At 44.7% G+C, this 19268-nt stretch overlaps 1 protein-coding gene across 1 annotated transcript in view; it reads left to right on the top strand.

Moving 5' to 3' along the window:
* The window catches only part of Chn2 (chimerin 2), a 260580-nt gene that overhangs the window by 233941 nt on the left and 7371 nt on the right, over positions 1–19268 (top strand). Inside the window, exons 8-10 of the mRNA XM_032906467.1 lie at positions 11912–11996; positions 15710–15883; positions 18645–18722. Coding sequence (XP_032762358.1) covers positions 11912–11996; positions 15710–15883; positions 18645–18722 — 337 coding nt within the window. The remainder of the gene's footprint in view (positions 1–11911; positions 11997–15709; positions 15884–18644; positions 18723–19268) is intronic.

The following is a 19268-nucleotide window of genomic DNA, read 5'->3' as shown; positions in this document are numbered from 1 at the left end:
AGGAATAGAAAGTTTCCACTCTGTTCTCTGGCTGGCAGGCGAACACTCTTCTGTAGATAGAATAGTCTCTCCAGTGTACCTGTGGCGAGTCTCAAAAACACGCTTCAGGTGAGCAACCCCCCAAGCCCCAGCAACCTGAATCCATGTTCTTCACTGACATCAGTACACAGCAAGGCTGCTGAAGATAAGTACTCATGACCACTCCATGATTTCTTCAGTTGAATTTAACCATGTACCTGAATGTCCCTCATTTGTTTAAAAAGTATATGAAGAATTAACTTGTTAGGCCTGGATTCCATTGTGTATTCTCCACAGTTTTCAGAAAGCTTGTCATATATATGAAGACTTCAGTAAGCTCCTGCCTGTGCCATAACAATGACCCCAAACTTGGTAACTTAAAACAACAGTTATGTTATGTTCCCATGGTTTTAGATGCCAAAGTCTACAGCCCAGTGCTGTGTGTTTAATGCCCTACAGTCACATTGGCTCCTTCTGGAGGTGCTCCGTGCCCTCACCTACCTATCCATGCAGCTGGCAATCCTTGGCGTCCCATCGACTCATAGTCCTGTCTCCATCTCTTCATGTCACCATCTTTGTCCTTGTACGTCTTCTTTAAGGTAGGACTATGTTAGGCCAGCACAACCTCCGTCTAATTATATCTCCCCAGACTTGATTTCCTAGAGGCCACATGTTCAGTGACCAAAGGTTGGGATGCAATCATACTTCAAGACATAGTGCAGCCCCTTCCAAGGACTTCATTGATAATTTTTAGGAGCCTCAAGGGGAAAGGGCCTCTTCATCATCCTGAGAGAACATGAGTTTAAGCCTGCCATTTTAGTAGAGCTGTCAGGTCCCAGAATGAGATCTTTAGATGGTCACTAATGTCTACCATGAGCAGGCACCACCACTAATGGCCCAAGATTAATCATTTAACATCTGTAAGGTTTTCGCCGATTTCTTTTTTTCCTATTGATGCTTCATTGGTCTGACAGAAAGTGGAGAAATTTTATGGTCTCTTTATTAAGCATGTCTTCATGAATAAGAGACACAGTAAGAACACTGAGAATCTTAGTGCAGCTGGATGACCTTCCATCTGGAGTATTGCATCGGAAGTGTCTATTTTCTGTAGTTTGTTCCTATGGAGAATGTATACACTACCATTAAGGATCTGGAATGGCTATTAGCTCACATTAAAACATGTAGTAGAAAGACCTCGCTGTATAATAGGTGTGGCCCTATGCAAAACAAACATGTGAGGCACCATGTTAAAATAGCAATAGGAATGTCAACACAGGGCAGTAGAGCCATTGGCCAAGATGGTCTATGACCACTGTGTCATTTCAGAGCTAGGAATGCCCCTTAGCATGTTCACAAAGAAGTGTGCTTCATCCTGAGCACACCCGTACCCACTGTTCCTCATTTCATTGTTCCTGTCTGTTTCGTAATTCCATTTCAGGCCTCCTGAGACCTGTCATCACTAATCAATAGACCCTGGTTCCTCCTCCACTCCAGTCTTCCAGGGATTCTTTCTGCTGCTAGGACATGCTATATTTTGTTCGTAAATCATCTAGTTTCTGAGAAACCTATATAGGAAGTTACTCAAAGGTCCTATCTTAGGTCTCTATGATTAACTACTATTGCTATCTATATAGGACCCCTATTGATCAGCTTTCATCACTATGACAAAACACCTGAAATAAATCCACTTAAAAGGGGGAAAGCTTAGGTTTTGGCTCATGGCTTCAGAGATTTTGGTGCATGGTCTCTTGCTTCTGTCATTTCTGGAGCCTGTGGTAAGACAGACATCATGGACCGTGGTGCATATTAGAGCAAAGATATTCACCTCATGGCAGCCAGGGAGCAAACAGGAAAGGGCTGAGTCCCAGTATCCCCTCAAGGATACATGCCCAATGATCTAACTCCCTCCAACAAGGAAAACGTCTTCTACCCTTTAAAGTCTCTACCACCTCCCAGTAGCCCCATCACTGGGGCCCAAACCTCTAATACAAGAGTTTCAGCAGTAACATTTAAGGTCTGAACTGTGCTTAGCATAAAAGGAGGAGTTTGTTTGTCTCAGTGGTGACTTAATTAATCCAGTTGTCCTATTTTATTTTTTTCATTAATTAATTTAGTTACTTTACATACTGTTTGGAGTGGAGCTTCCCCTCCCACCTGCCCTCCCAGTCCCTCCCTCTCACCTTCTCTTCCCTTTGCCTCTCTCCCTTTCTCCTCAGAGGAAGGGGAGACCTCCCATGTAAACAAACCCACCTTGGCATATCACGTTGTAGTAGGACTGGGCACATCTTCTATTGAGGCTTGACAAGGCCATCTAGTTAAGGAAAATGGATCCAATGCCAGGCAACAGCGTCAGAGCAGCCCTTGCTCCTGCTGTTAGAGGTCCCACATGAGGACCAAGCTGGGCATCTGTTGGAACTTAGTCTCATGACACCTTCATCTAAAGCAGTGGGTCTCAACCTAGGTGTTGATCCCTTTGGGAATTGAATGACCCTTTTATGGGAGGGTCACCTAATCAGAAAACACATATATTGACACTGTGATTCCTATCTATAGCAAGGTTACAGTTATGAAGTAGCAACAGAAGAAATTGTGTGGTTGAGGATGACCACTATATGAAGAACTATATTAAAGGGTTCCAGCATTAGGAAGATTGAGAACCACTGGTCTAAAGGAACTGTGTTCACAGGAGGAATTTCAATCAAGTGTACACACGGGTTTTAGAGAAGGGCCTCATGAGGGCAAGTGTCTGACTTAGAGCTTGTCTCCCACCTAGCTGGTCTGTATGTGCATTTTAGGACGCCATTGTCGCTATCACCGCAAACCCTTCACAGACCAGCAGAGCCCAGGAGAGAAGAGCCCTGATGCAAATCCTACCAGGGCACCCATATTAGGCCACACCAGGACATGGCTCAGCCACACAGCTTCACGGTGTCAGTTACCAGCACAGAGCTTGACCCTAGCAAGTCCTTAACTGATTTTAATTTTGTATGGATTTTGTCTGCATCCAAAAGAGCACAAAATCCAAAAGGACTATTGCAAGTGACTAAATGCCCTATTCTGGCGCTTTCTACCCAGAAAAATAAATCCTTTGTGTATTGTTTGGGACAGGAGAGTGAGCTCCAGTGGTCACGATTCATACTAGGGGACTCCTTTTGAAACTTTCCAGAGAAGAGAGCTCTTCAACTGTTTATGCCTTTACTCCACCAATACAGAATACAGGCTGTCTGTATGCCAGGTGCCAGGAAGTGTTGAGGGAGACATGAGTCCACTCTTCCCAAAGGCTTCACAGCCAAGGCGCTTTTCACCACAGAGGGACATTTGGCAATATCTGGAGATGGAAATGTGGTTTTCATCATACAAAGTGTCCCAATAACATACAGCGAGGCCAGGGATGTGGCCAGGACAGCGCCCGCAGCAGAGTTATTCATCTCTCTGTCTACATCATGGAGGAGGGGAGACCACGCTCCAGGGAATAGGGAAGGCACGTGTTCTTATACCGAAGCAATCACCAGGTCTGACCTTGCTTAACTTCTGAGAATCCAGCAATTTCAGGATGGTGTGGCTGTAGACCTTAGCAGGAAGTAATTGTTAACCAAAGGGAAAAAAAATAGCACGAGACTATCTCAGCTCAGGAAGATCTGTAGACGGCTTCACTCCTAGTGACTTTTTTAGGAGCACAACCCCCTCTTTTCTAAAACATAGTTCTACTCCCAAACCCCCTTCCCTATGCTTTAGTTCTGCATCCAGATGTGCAGCTGCTGGGCACATGCTCTTGTGTCTTGACCAGCTACTGGGGCATCATCCCGTCTCTGTCCCTGCTTTGGAATTTCTGGTATAAATTACTTAAGTTTCTCCTTGAAAGCTTTGCTAAGGAGGGTCCGAGGGATTCCCTCAGCCAGGGAACCCCAAATCTTCAGTCTCTCAAAGGCTAGGGTGGTGATCATGAAGCTGAGTCCTTGCTTGCAGTTCAACATAAGCAGTATTGCCAACAAGGCCAGGTCTCTGAGAATTACCTCAGGACCACATCTTTAATCCTATTTTAAATGCCCAGGCAGCTACAGATGACCCATTAGAGCCCATCTTAGCCCAGGGCTCCCTCACAGCATCTGTGCAGCGAGCCTCGGGGAGCAAGCAGAAGGTGTCTCTGTTACAGAGGGCATAGCTCCCTTCTGCTATCTCCTTACATCTGAGAAGGTTCACTCCAAGGTCAGAATTTCATCTGCTCCGGTAGGAAGGGAAAACATGAGTTCGTTGTCACACGGTTGTGGGAAACACAGTAAATTGGGGGAACAATCCTCCACAGAAACCTGGACACCTTGACTGTGCTATTAGCTTTCTGGATGACTGAGACTAATTTGCTCCTACAATGAACCATGGACCTCCAAAATCTAGACACTTGAGCCTAAAAGGATCTTTTGCCAACTCCAAATCACTCTTGTATGCACACTAAACAGCCTAGAGAGAGGTTTTAGCCCTGTAGACCTTTTCCAAGTAAAAGGAAAGAGTCAGGTTCCTGTTTTTAATATGCATAATAGAGGCAAAATGGTTTTGTTCTGTATCAGTGATCTCAAGCTTCTATTGCCCCCCACCAGGAACCACTTGTCAATGTCTGCAGACATTTATGGCCCATCCCTTAAGGGGTACTGTATAAGCCTCTGGTATGTAGACAGCCAGAGATGCTGGGGGAAAAAATAAATCCCTATAGTGGCCAAGACAGCTGCCTCCACACCCATGAATTTTTTAGGCCAAAAATGTTTCCAAGGAGAAGGTTGAGTGACTCTGATATGAACTGATAAGAAAAAGTAAGACCTCCCCTCCACAGCACATCATAAATAGCGTTTGCTTACAGCGGGAGTCTGGGCAAGTTGATTGTATGTTTGGGCAGTGTCTACGCTGGCCCAACAAAACATTTGCTCCAAAAAACCACTGGAGAGATCTGCCTTCCAGATTCAGCAACTGTGAGACAACAACATCCTGCTCATCTTGAAAGAGCCAAGTGGGGATGCCTGCTGTCTGCCCGCGACTTTCTTGACAACTTTTCTTCCTCCTGTTTTTATTACGTGCCCATTCCTGAACCATTTGTCAAACATGCCTTATCTCTGGTAATACCATCTCGTTTGGTGTGGTTTTTCCATTCCAGGCAGACTGTGCCCAGTATAATAGTCTTGGACAAACATTCTTCCTGTCTGGAGTATTTTCTTCCTGTCTGAGGTATTTTAGTTACTGCCCTCAAGTTTGCAAAAACGTTCTTTCTCTTTAAAAGATATTTTTGAAAAACAATCAATAAATTTCAGAGAATGGAGAGGGTTGCTTGGTGACCTTTTAAGGTGTGGGGTCTTCCGCTGAGATGGCAGATGTTGGACATCATCCCCCAAACAGCATGAGCCGCTGGAGCCTGTTCTCTCCTCGGGTTCCAAAAGAAAACAGAATAACACACCAGCCACGAAAGTCAACAGTGGCCCATCCTCAAAAGGAAATTGGGCAGTGGGCCTAAAATAATGTTTGTCTAACTCACCATTCCCCTCGTTCAGATTTTATTATACTTGTGTGGGCTAAGGAAAGACAGAAAGTGACTCGTTCCTTGTGGAGTCTCCCTGCTTGTTTGGTCTTAGAATTTGTGTTAGGGAAAGATATGGGTTAAATAAGGTAGGGCTGATAAACGCGTAGACAATTGGTGTGCTAGATGACTTGGTATACTGCTGGCAGAAGTGAAGCTTAGAACCCTGTGATGAGCAGACCCTCATTCTAGAAACGCTTGTAGTTTGGCCCCATCTGTGTGTTGTAAACACTGAAACTGCTTTCCTCGACACTGAACCTTGCATTTTGATTTTTGCCCCAACGAGATTCCTGAGTCACTGGATGGACCAAGGTAGCTTTGTATCATTACTTTACATCCTTCACAAGAAATGAATGTGTTTCAACACCTAAGCTCACCTCCAAAGGCCCTAGCTCACCTCCAAAGGCCCTCCACTATGCTGTCACACCTTGAAATATTGTCCCCAGTTATCAGCCCCATGTGTTCCCCAGTCAACAGCAGTGTTCCCTCCCATTCACTGTTCCCAGTACCTCTATATGTCAAAGCCCCACACAATCACTTTCCTCTTCTTTCTTGTAAGATTTGGTTATTCTCTCCATTGTCCTGACATGGAATGTCTCACATGTTCAAGTACATTGCCTGACATGTGATCTTTTCGTCCTCTATTGATCCTTATAGATGACAAGATTCTTGAATGCAGGGTATGCTTGCTTCTCTGATGTCTTTCAACTTTGTATGTACAAGGATAGAGCAAGGTTCCAAGCAGCAATCTGCATGTGAGCCAGAGAAGCACAGGAAACATAAGGTGGTGGGAAGGTCGCAGGTGAATGTGATAGGAGCCTTTCATCCCTCCGCCGTCCTCCCACATGAAGTGAGCAGCACACCATTCTGAGGGTCACCGGTCACTGCTGGGTACCAAGTACATTCTTCACAGTACACTGCAGGTGGTGGTATTTCTTTCTGATTTGTTCATATTATAGTTAGCAGCCAGCTTTTGCAAATGCTCTGTGTGCTTTTGGAAAAACATATGTTCTTTGAATTACTGGGTACAAAGTCCCGTTCCTTTAATGGCATCTATTCATCGGTTTTTGTAAATACATGTTTAACTCAATATGACGGTGGAATTGTCGACTTTCCCTTATAAATTTTCCCGTGGTCACTTTAGATTTTTGAAATTGTGTTGTCCTATTCGTGTAAGCACAAAGTGGTTATGTCTTTCTGGTAAAATGTATTGATTGTTAGGCCGTTTTCATTGCTTAACATGCAAATAGGTGTATCTGACTGGGTTTGCTTGGCTAACTAGCATTTGTGAGGTGCATCTTTTTGGTCCTGGTATTTCTCTTGGTATTGTGTTTTGAGTGTGTTTCTTGTAAATATTTATTAACTAGCATCTATAAGTCTGTTTTTCCTGAGTGTGGTCATTAGAGAACTATAAATATTTTACAGACGCTCACCAGTTTTGTTGCTTTTCCTCTTTTCTTACTTTTTATTGCTGTGATCAAATCTGTGTGTCATTTGTCCCCTGTGTGTATTTTTCTAATTTATAGATTCTATGCCTTTATTCTATGAGCTCAAAAAACCCCACTATGTGTGTAATTACTTTAAGCATCCTTCAGAAAATAAAAAGCTCTTCATACAGCTCCCAAACTGTAGGACTTGTGGAGCGCCTTGGCTTTCTCCCACGTTCAATCCTTTTCACTTCCCACCCTGTTCTGGAACTACTAACATGATTCCTGTTCATGCCGACGTCTTACGCAGATAGCACTGTGGGGCTAGTCCATTTTCTTCTTCTCACCGCTGCATCCTGGCTAGGACTCCTTTCACTGGCTCCTGCCACGCATAGGAGCATCTCCTTTATTTCTATGCATGAGGCTTGAAGATCCTCACCGTGTATCAGAAAGTACCAGTTTGCCCTTCTATAATCAAGTGGGGATAAAGGTGAGGCTCGCGATTAGGTGGAGTCATATTATGGTTTTTGCTGAAGAAAGAGTGTGTCTTCGCCCTAGTTACTACCCTTTCCCATGTAAGTGGTTTGGCTCTTGCTTTGTCTTCAGGTCTCAGGTTTGAGCAGCGTTGGGACTCATCTCACTTTTCCTAATAGGATGTTTCTGGGCCTTTCCCCGATCCTGGAAAGTCTTAAATACTCTTCCCTTCCAGTACTGCATCCCGTCCATTCCCTACCCCCACCTTCTCTCAGCTTCTAGGCACTCTCATGTCTCTGTGCATTGCCCTCTTCTGCATCTGCAGTGACTTTTATCACTGTTGGCAGTTGCCCCAGTGACTTCTACCTTTTAAAAACATTGTCTCTCGAGCCCACAACTCCCTAGCACTGTCCTCTTTCCTTGAGTGACGCCATAGCCAAGCCTCTTTCTGTAGTACTGTGGACCAAAACAAAGACCTCACGCACACTAAGCTGCCACTGAGCTACATCCCGAGGCTTCTCTCACCCTTTACATTTTAGTTCTTGCTGTGCTTTTGTTTTTATATTATAATTTTCTTTATTGAGAAATTGCATGCATAAAATGGAATGTGATCATATAGACCCTTCCTGGGGAGTCATTGGCAGGTGATAACTATGGAAGTGGAAAAATCTCTCTCTTTTGAGGTTGTGGTCACTGGTAGATTTCCCATACTCCAGCGATGGCCCCATACCCATGCACATGTGGGCAGAACTACCTGGATGAAGTGGCTTGTCTTTTGTTTGAAGAGATGGTCTTGCTGTTGCCCAGATGAGCTTTTGTTGTTATAAAAATATAAAAATAAAAAAGTAATGGTCTTTTACCCACTCTAAGTCTGGTACTTCAGTGTCCCAAGATATCTGCTAGGTATCTTGGCGGAAACACATCCCAACCGCACACTTTCCTACACTCAAACCCTCACATAAAAGAACACACAACACAATAATCTTAGATCCAATTGATAAGATATAATTGCCCACTTAAACATACAAAGCCCAGTACCATCCATCCCTTAGGAACATTAATAACAACCTGTAAATACACAGAGCAGAATCTTAACATCACCTGCCTTGGCTTCTCACCCTCTCCTCCTCCTGTCTCTTCCTTTCTCCCCTAGTTCCTTCTCTTCCTTCAAACTTCTCTCCTGCCCATCCTTCCTTCTCCTCCAATGACAGGCCTCCTTCTATCATGTACCTGCCCTTCACCTGTACTTTACAAATTCAATGGGGAGGTGGTTCTCATAAAGTCACCCAAGTTCTGAGTAAGTTACTAGGCAGCTGTCCTTGGGGCAGTGGAATTAACATCAAAATATAGATAACTCCAGGGCAAACTACAACAAGCTTTGACCTTTCAGTTCTTCTTCTTTAGCCCCCATGGGCGACCAGGCCTGGCTGGGCAAGCTCTGTCAGGCCCGAATAGCCAAACTCCTTTACAGATTTTCCTGTATTTTTTCTCTAGTTCCTAGTTTCTAGTTTCCCACTTGTTCTTCAGCTCAGACTGAACCCTTAAATCTAGGTTCAATCTCCAAAGAGACTATTCCTGACAAGGTTTCCAGTGACTTCTCTGTACCTGAGTCAGCACCTTGTACCTCCTTAATAGGGCATCTTACCAGCATTCAACATGGTAGCCCACATCTTCCCTAAAACAGTCTCCATGGGCTGGCCTCTGAAATGCCTGTTCTCTTGGTCATCTTTAAGTAGTTGAAAATGGAGGCTCTCTTTTTGCTTTCTGTCTTCTGCTCTCTGTCCCTAATTCTTTTTAATCCATTTATTTGTCCAACTTAAAACACCACCTATTTTTTTCAGACATGATCACATGCATCTCTACAGTCCCTACTCCTCCTCCATGCAACCAGCTTCATGTGACTTCCTGCTTGAACAAACACCTTGGCATCAGAGCACTATCTTTAGCCAAAGCCAATTCCTACTTCTCCCCACAAGAGTGTCTGCCCCACCTCATCAAATGGTATCACCATCCACCTGACTCCTAAGGGGGAAACCAGGGCTTGCCCCTCCCCCTCGAGACCCACATGCATTCTACTTCCCTGTACCTAAAGCAGCATCCAGTATCGTAGGGTTGTACAAATCCTATCTTTAAAACAGACCTAATGTGGACCCTCACCATCTCTCCTGCCAGCACTCTGCTTTGAGCCTCTCTCATTCCTCAACTAGACTACTAAGTAGCTCGCAAGTCTGTCCCACTAGAGACAGACATCTTCTCACCCATGCTCAATACAGGTTCAGAATAACCTTTGAAAGTATCACTTCTCTACCTCTACTCCTCTGGGAGTGCCTTGTTGAGACTACTCCAAATCCACATCACAAAGGAAGTGTGAGATGTCCCTGTGGCTTTCCTTTTCCTGTCTCCCCTGTATCTCCTGGTCCTCTCCTCCTCCTCTCTATTCTAGTCACATCAGTTTTGGGTTGCCTCACGCAGTATCTCCACAGTGTCTTCTGCCCCAATGCCCCTTATCCTTTCTCTGCAAAGCCCTGCTTCTTTAACCTTCCAGGAGCATCCAGGAAAGTGCCACTCCTCCATTCTCACTATAGGAGCGGCCCAACCTTTTTTCTGGAGCCCCCTTCATACTATTTCTCTTGGATCTTATACATTAATTTTGCCTTATGGTGCAACTTCAACAGTATACTAATAATCAATTTTACTGCCAAAATTGACCGGCTCCTTTAGCACGTGTCTAGTAAAACATTAATGGCTGCTGAATTCAGAACGTGTTCAGCAGTCCGTGGCTCATTTTCCTCCACAGTTCCTGAAGTCCGCAGTTCTGTGTCAGGGGGTCTAGAAATGAATCATGGCAATCGGCTTCTGAAAATGCAAGTGCCTCATGGATCCTCTGTATCCTACAAGGAATGCTTTGTCATGGGTTAGAGTCATACCTCAACAGAATACTTCTCCATTCAGCTTCCAAGAGCAGATGAGGTCGGGCACATGCAGGGTGGTACGGCCATAGACACACTTCTCCATTTTAGTGAAAGCATTTTTGAGTCCAGTGTCACCATTTTTTTCCAAACAGAAACAACGTACTGGGAAACTCTAAGCTAACATACCTGAAAGGCAATCATAACTTAGTTTTACTGCGTAGCTTCGTGGCCATAAGTCACTCCTTGCTGTCCTTTTTTCACTCTTGTCATTCAGCCTTGTGTCCCATTGGAAGGACGATTGGGCTTGCCACTCTGTAAACATGGCTGCTGGCCTATAAAGATGAACAAAGACATTGATGGGCGACTCCCTTGGGAGTCTCGGGTCGGCAGCTCCTTCTCAGGGAGCTCCCACCTTCCCAAACTGTGACCGTGTTTGCTATATTGGTTTGTTTTTGTTTGTTAACTAAAAAGTAATAGTATGTTGGCCTTCTAGCTTGTTAAAAATATTGTCTGTCTTATCTTACCCATTGATTAGAATTTAAAGAAGGTTTGAAAGGCCTTTTTAAAATAATCTAGAACCTTCTCATATAGATTCGTGTCCTCCTCAGTACATTGTGGGTTTTGGCGCCTCTTGGCCAGGTTCCATAGCAAGGACTCCCCTACTTCTGCTTTCGTATTTCATCAGTGCTGGAGAACAGTTTTGCTTTCTGTTGTGCTGTACTGTTCCATGCTATGTTGTCCAGTTCTGTGCTGTGTTGTGCTGTTCTGTGCTGTGTTGTGCTGTGCTGCTCTGAGCTGTGCTGTACCATGTTGACTTGTGGATTAATGCATGATCACACACCTGAGTAATCTAAGCTAAGACCACTCATGGCATTTGGAATATTTAACAGCTTGGCTGAGACACTGGTCTGCCTGGAGAACCTTCCAACTTGCTCACCTAAAAGCCATGGCCAGGCTGGCTAACTATAGCTCCTGTCCCCAGGGAAAGCTACTCCATGGGCCCATAAGCTTGAGTTTTTACCCAACTCTTTTACTTCTTTAAATGACTTTTCCTGGAAGTGGCCCAAAGGCTTGAAACCTTTTCATTATCCCCTAACCATGGCTTATTTATATCTTGCTGGAAATTCTACACCTAGATGGAGCAACTCCAATAAGAATAGACAGTAATTGAGTTCTTCTGCCCAAAACGATGTGCTGAGCTAAATGCAGGATGGGGCGACCTAGCAGCCAGCTTGGGCTATCTTGTGTGGAGCCTCCTTGGGGGTGAGCCTCATGGCTGAGGGTGTCTGTAACCTCATTGTTCAGCTACATTGTAACCTACATTCAGCTCTGGCCAGAGGAAGGCGATCCATGGAGAATTTCAAAGATCAAAGCCTGACTCTACGTCTTCCAGACCAGTTTGCAATTCTGCCTCACTAGATGGAAGAGTCTAGTGAGAGAGCATTGCTGCTGGGTCTCCTGTCTGTTTCATGTTTGATGCATCCAAGTGACTGAACCTTCCATATTCTCTGTTTGACTCACAGGTGCACACATTTCGGGGCCCACACTGGTGTGAATACTGTGCCAATTTTATGTGGGGGCTCATCGCCCAGGGAGTCCGGTGTTCAGGTAAACACTAAACTTCGTCCTCTTCTGGTTAGAGCAAGTGCCACCTTGTTGAGTGGTAAGCATCCTTCAGAGATAGGGACTGTACTCAGACGAGCTTAAAAATCCAGTTTTCTTAAGGGCTCAGTGCCTCGCTGGGCTTGTTGGGGACAGCATTCCAAGTGTCTGCAAGACTGAAACAGATCTTATGTTCACACAAGGATGAAAAAAAAAAAAAGACCCAAAGAAATACACTTCTTTAAAATAGACATGCCTCTCCAAATGGGCCATAGCCCTTAAGAGGAAAGGGTTTAAATAGATCCTCATGGAATTGCGTAGACTTCTAAATCTGCTGCTTTCCCAGCCCACTTTACTACAGCAGACGAGACACAAGGCAGAACGTGGGTGAGTGCAGTGATTATGTGCCACAAACATGAGGCACTTCTCTTCAGCATCACCCAAAGGACCAGAGGGAGCTATGGTTGTCTCCTACTAAGTGAACAGGAGACAGAGCCTTAGAGGTGAGAGCTCATTGCCAGATGGTAAATGCTGAGTTGCTAATGTCAAAGCAGCCAGAGTCAGGAATGTGTCAGTCCTCACATTCAGGACTTTGCCGTTAGATCAAAAGTGAAATCACCTCCCTTCCCTTTTAAAGTCATGTTCTTCTTCATTCTTTGAGACTGGCATCAATATATTTTGATCACACTCATTCGGTTTCATATACTTCAACGTAGCTTGAACCCCTGTGTGTTTTCCATATTGAGTTGGATGCTACCCCAACTGCAAATATCACGGAGCTCATCTTCTTTAAGGCATGCTAGACAAAATGCAAGGTGTTGCCGAAGCAGCTGAGCTCCCTCGCTCGCTCACACTGGTGCTGAGAGCAAGAACAGCTGCCGCTGGTGTGGACATGAGATGCCACAGACTCTGTGGCTGCTTGCCCTTCCAGGCCGTGGCAAACAGACCCAGCTGAGAATCCCACTGAAGGGTTCCTCTTTCCTTTGTTGCTCATGGGATCACATACTCTCTGGGTTCTTTTCTGCATGGAAGGTGCTTTCTTAGCTCCCGTTCCATAAGCACAGCAACACCCATTCAGTGCCAACTGGTGAGGCGTAAGTTTAGTTTTCCATCCTGGGTCCCAAGGCAAGCCCAGCACAGAAACAGCCTCTTCAGGATGTTCTAATACTCTGCCGAACACAGAACAAACCTGCCAGGCTTCACAAAGGTTCAACCCCTGAGTGTGCTGGTCAGCCTCCTGCATTACTCTGTGGTTGTTAGTTTGGTCTCTCTGGATTATACCTACCAAAAATATCCCTTGTCACTGATGTTATCCAGTTTCAGCAGGAAATCAGTCCAAAGTCAATATTATGGAAACAGAACTCTGAGCTCCAGTTAGCTGTAATCAGCAACTTTCTCTAGGATGGAAGGGCTTTGAGACTTTTGTTTGTTTCTGTTTCTATTTTTTTTAATGAACTATACTGTAAGGTTGTATAGTAAGTTTTATTCAGTGACTACTTTTTTATTTAGTATCTCCCCCGGAGAGCAGGAAGACTAGAAACTGGCCATTGATAATCAAGGGCACCACAGTCTTCAGTTCTGCCTGATGTAGACAGATATATTTTAGTGGTCCAGATTTTATTTGGGCGCATAGAGTTCTATTAGTTTATAAATTTTCACATTTTATATTTGCTACGAAACATCCTAATTTCAATAGGACCAGTGTTCTATGCAGATACGCTGACGGTCTTTAAGTCTGTAAGAAATTTAAACATAGAACTGCAATGTCTGCCGCAGACACTTGCTGGCCCGGGCTTAGAGCAGTGTTATTCCCCAGGGTGGAGAAGTAGATAGAACTCGGCCCACTGACGGACAAACAGGTACTGTGGTACAGGCTCACACTGGAATATTCGTTACGTATTGTGAAAGGCAAGGGGTCCAAGCAAAGTGCAAAGGATACATCTATTAGAATCCAGGTAGAACCCACTGGCTCTCGCTGCTGAAGAGTGAGTCCAGGGTGTGTGTGTGTGTGTGTGTGTGTGTGTGTGTGTGTGTGTGTGTGTGTGTGTGTGAATCCTAATATATGCCGCAACATGGATGAGCTTGAATGACAAGATGATCAATACTAGTTCATTCACCGAACTACAAATCTGGCATGAATCTGCCCGTGTGAAGTACCTAAAACCATCAAGTTCACAGGCGGAGAGGACAGGGCCCTGGGTGGGGGTGGAGGTGGCTAGGGCTTGCTATGTAGTGGACATCAAGTTGTATTTTTGCAGGAACACACAAGCTTTCGAGGCAGAGGGTGGCTGTGGCTACACAATGTTTTTAATCCCACCACACTCTTTACTTTAAAATGCTGAAGCAGTTAGATCTCTTGATAGAAGCCAGCCTGACCTATGTAGCAGGCTCTGGGCCAGCCATGGATACAATGAGACTCCGGTTCCAACAAATAAAAAAAATACATAAATAAAAAAGTAATGGTACAAATGGTAAATATACCTGCTACAATTTAACAACAACAACAAAACCCTATAAGTTTATAAGGTGAAGGAGCATCCGGGTAGGCCTCTTTGTCTCCTCTCCCTTTGCCTGCTGTCTTTGACTCAGCGATGGCACAATGCGGGATCGGAGACCCTGTATATCTATTTGACCTGCAGGCTCACCTGGTGCTGCTGTGGCTTCCACTTTACAGACCAGGATCCCAGCAAGAAAACCAGAGTCTGGTGAACTCGGTCCAAATTTACATTTGCTAAGTAGTTCTGTCAAAATGAAACTGAATTGTACTTGGATTTAGTTGAATTTCATATGCGGATTAAGCTAAGAATGTTAGAAATTTCCCTTTGAAAGAAAGAGGAAGGGATTGAACCAGGAAACACTACCTGGGACTCCCCACTGGTGGCTGTATAGAAGTCTGCCCCATCAGACCTTTGAAACGATTAACCACAGTTTTCTCTTTGTGCATATATCATAGACACATGGAAATATTATTTTTATACTAGGGAAACAGTTTTGGAAGACACTTTATGTGCACAGCATTGTGGCATTAAACTTCATTTTCTGGAGTGCAAACTGTGTCTCCTCATTGTGAATGCCAACTGCTAACAAGGCTTTTAATTTGTGCATTGAACTTAAAAGCACCTTTTCAGCTTTGGCCCTGGATATAAGCTTTATAAATAATTACTGTAATCATCACATTACAAGGCATTGTTGTCAAATATCAGCTCTCCCATTCTCCCGCTACATCAACCACATAGCAAGTACAAGAGGAATGAGCCCCTCCTCCACCTGGTCAGCAGTAGAAACCACAGGCTGCTGGAAAGGCAGACTTAATACAAGTCAGGAACTCTTCAAATCAAAGACCAGACGTTCCTGCAAACAGAGTAACTCCGCATCTCATAAAAGTATCAGAGACTTAAGGGCACAGCCTAGAATAAGCCATGACTAACTCCCAGAACCCCAGTGTGGAAAGTCTGCTAGCAAAACTGATTGGTGACCTCGCTATCTCAGGAAGGTATTCAGTTCTTCTTGTCTGGAAAATTGTCAAGAGGGCAATGCAGTCGGAGTCAAGATGAGTCTGATGCTCATCTAGAGGAAAGTACCAGCTCTTGATGGGGTGGACATTCTGGGGAAGTCCATCAAACCCTTGGGTACTGTCGTATGGATTCTGGCAGCACATACTTTGTCTTAGGATTTGGTGAAGGGACCCATCGAGGCTAATGTGGCTTCTTTGTTCACAGATTGTGGGTTAAACGTACACAAACAATGTTCCAAGCACGTCCCCAACGACTGCCAGCCCGATCTCAAGAGGATCAAGAAAGTATACTGTTGTGATCTCACCACACTTGTAAAAGCTCACAACACTCAGAGACCCATGGTGGTGGACATATGTATTCGGGAAATTGAAGCAAGAGGTTTGGAAAATACTCTCTACTGTCGTTATCTATATTATGTTAATTATATTTACTATATTGTACTGATTTAGCTTTTTATTTTTTTATTGAGGAAACTGACTCATTTTACTATCCCTGTTAGGACAATGGGTTGCACACACACAAAAGGCACATCCAGATAAATATACTTCAGCCAACCAATCACATCAAGTTCCGTATCAATTTCCATTCCTGTATTAGCCACGCATGTCCACATTCTGCAAATGCTTACTGAGCATTTACTACAGGCTAGATATTAATGAGATGAAAGTCTCCATTCTCAACCTCAAGAATCCATACCGTAGATTGGGGAATCAGGGGAACAAATAAAGACATGGCTATACCTACAGCACCACAGAGAAAGGGGTCTTTGTCTTGTTTGAGGACCTTCAACAAGGGACAAGGGACTTGTCCCCCTTTGAATATGCTTCCTCCTCTGAAAAGTGAGTTAAATCAGTTGGCCCCAGAAGCTGGTGCTGAGATCAGGACCAGTCCATGCATATGAAGGACCTGGTGCATGCCCAGTGCACAGGGAGCACCTTGTGCTGGTACTGAGATCAGAACAAGTCCATGCATATGAAGGACCTAGTGCATGCCCAGTGCACAGGGAGCACCTTGTGCTGGTACTGAGATCAGGACCAGTCCATGCATATGAAGGACCTAGTGCATGCCCAGTGCACAGGGAGCACCTTGTGCTGGTTCTTTCCTAGTTCTTTCCCCTTTATTTGCATGGCCAACAATATTAGCTACTGCTTTAGAAAATATTTACTCTCACACTGGGGGGGTTCCAGCCTGCCTTTGCAGTTCCCAGATAAAAGACACACAACTTTTATATTTATAATAAGCCATATGCACTAGAGCTGGGCAGATATCGACCCTCTGTTATTGGTATCTACCTCCCTACCAATAACCCTGAGTTATAACTGGCTACATTCTGCACAGGCTGCTCTTGTTTTTCATAGCTCACCTACCCCATGATGACTTCTTTCTCTAGTTTCTTCTCCCTCCCTCCTCGTGGTCCTCCTCTGACCCAAATCCTGGGAATCCCAACCGGGCTTCGGCCTTCTGCCCAGCTATAGGCATCTTTCTTCACCAGTCAGAGATAACTTGGGGGACAAGATTACATAACATCACTGTGCACACACAGATTCCATCATCTCTGGGGGGGGCAACTAGGCTTTGGGGGGCTAATATTTAACATTACATAGCAAAAGACCCCAAACCTCTACAAGTCATTTTTGCTGTTGCTGTACCAAAACACCAGACAACAGCAACTGGAGGGAGGAAGCATTTCTTTTGGCTAATACTTTGAGAGTTTAGTTCATCATAAGAAAGCACGGCAGAAGAAATGTGGCATGGCTGGTCACCCTGTGTCTACAGTAAACGAAACAAGCAACCGCCACAGAGAGGTGAACGCTACTACTGTGGATACTGTTCTCAAACCAAATGTTCATTAGGGTAGAGAGATAGCAATACTGTTCATGGAGGATGGCTGGCAGCCTCTGCTGCTCTACAAATTCCAGCCCATCATTTGGGGCAGCCTCTAGATCTCCTTTTCCCCCTATAAAGGAGCCACATGCCTACCAGTGAGTATTCCTGTAAATTGCTATGACTTCCCTCTCTGGCAATGCACATCCCATTCCTACAGAGATCAGCTTGCATGACCACCTGGAACAGAGTGGCACACAGGTTTTATTTCCTGTGTCACTTCCAGTTGAGCAGGAGTGGCTACCATCTAGGCATGCCTATCTGAGAGGAGAGAGGAACTAAGCATGTCCGTCAGGAGACAGTAGAGCCTTGTCAGGTTGAGCATGCCAGCCATGGTCCCAGGGAAGAGCAGAGACACCACACCCATCCCTTAGATTCAGTACAGACCCTGGTTACAGGCAGATACTGGTTACCAGAAGAGTCAAAATTTAAAGTTGACAAAGTGTGCTAGTTATTGAGAGTTTGACAGAATATGCTGTTTACTGGTTTTTGCTGTAGATCAGTTGTGACACCAGTTCAGTTTTGACATTGGAATCTGAAACCTGATCCTCTAGTCCTGCTGCTGTCATCTTCTATGACACCCGCTGGGAAAGGAGAGCAAGCTAGGTTTCAGCATGTGTCCGGCACATCAGTATAGTCTAGCAGGCAGAAGCATACCCTCTTTCTTACCGTGATTACGTTTGAATTGAACTTCGCTGCATCTGTTTATATGATTAGCTATCTAAAGGCAGAATAAATCAGGCACACTTAGAATGTTAGCATATTGTCTTATCTATGACTTAACGCAAAATATTCTAAAATTTGTATTTTTTTCCAATGAAGTCAGGATGACCTGTGTCCCATACACTCGAGGGTGGCTATGTCCAATACACCAAATAGCTGAACAAGTTGCCAGGGAGGAAACAGAGCTCTGGCTGCATCAGTAAAGTAGCTGTGCAGAAGTGATGAACAGAGGAAGTTAGGGAAAACCTTAAATCCTAGCTCACTTTGTAGCCAGCCAGGAGGAAGAGCTGGTCTCCACTGAGATGCCCATCTCCAACAAGCAGATGGAGACGGGCTCCCGCGGAGATTGGTAGGAAAATTCCAGGGTCTTGGGCAGCCGGGCGGGAGGCATCAATCATATCAGTAACCAAATCACAGCACTCGATGCAGCTCTAACATTAGAGTGACTTTCTTAGATCCCATGGGAAAGCAAACTTGAAGTCTCTTCCTCTTTCGTCCCCACCCCACCCCCGTCCCTGCCCCCGACCTGCAGGATTAAAATCAGAAGGGCTTTACAGAGTCTCTGGGTTCACAGAACACATTGAAGATGTCAAGATGGCGTTCGACAGAGGTGAGTGGGAACTGTCTTCAATGCTACCTTATCCCAGTACCCTCTGTGCTAGAACAGAAGCTCACTTAGAGTGGGAAGTGGGGTCTGGGAATTACTGAGAGTCATTCTTCAGAAAGTGGAGGAATCATTCTTTAAAATTCTCTGGAAGAAGTGTTTCCTTAGACCGTGGAGAGGCCAACTCATGAGGAAGAGAGTGTGAAAGATGATTTGAATGGGCAGCCTGTCCACACGCCACACACATCAGAGAATGCATCCTCAATTCAGGATCTCGCTTACCAAACTTTCCTCTCAAAGCTCCAGAGAAGGGAGCTGGGATGACTGCATAGGGGTCAGGAGTTAAGTCCTTTAGGAACATACATGTCCAGGAGCCTTGTCTCTTAACATCATACCATTCAGTCGGCTGCCATATCTGCTATGCATTTGCTGTCTTGATTTGCTGTTTCGTAGCTTCTTTAAAGACATGGAACCAAATTTGCTAAGGCATTTATGCTTTAAATACTCCATGTGAAATGGGTTAATAATCCCCAAATGATTAAACAATACTTA

Source organism: Rattus rattus, chromosome 6 (genome assembly GCF_011064425.1).
Source record: "Rattus rattus isolate New Zealand chromosome 6, Rrattus_CSIRO_v1, whole genome shotgun sequence".
Lineage (NCBI taxonomy): Eukaryota > Metazoa > Chordata > Mammalia > Rodentia > Muridae > Rattus > Rattus rattus.
This window is presented reverse-complemented; position numbering and strand designations above follow the sequence as displayed.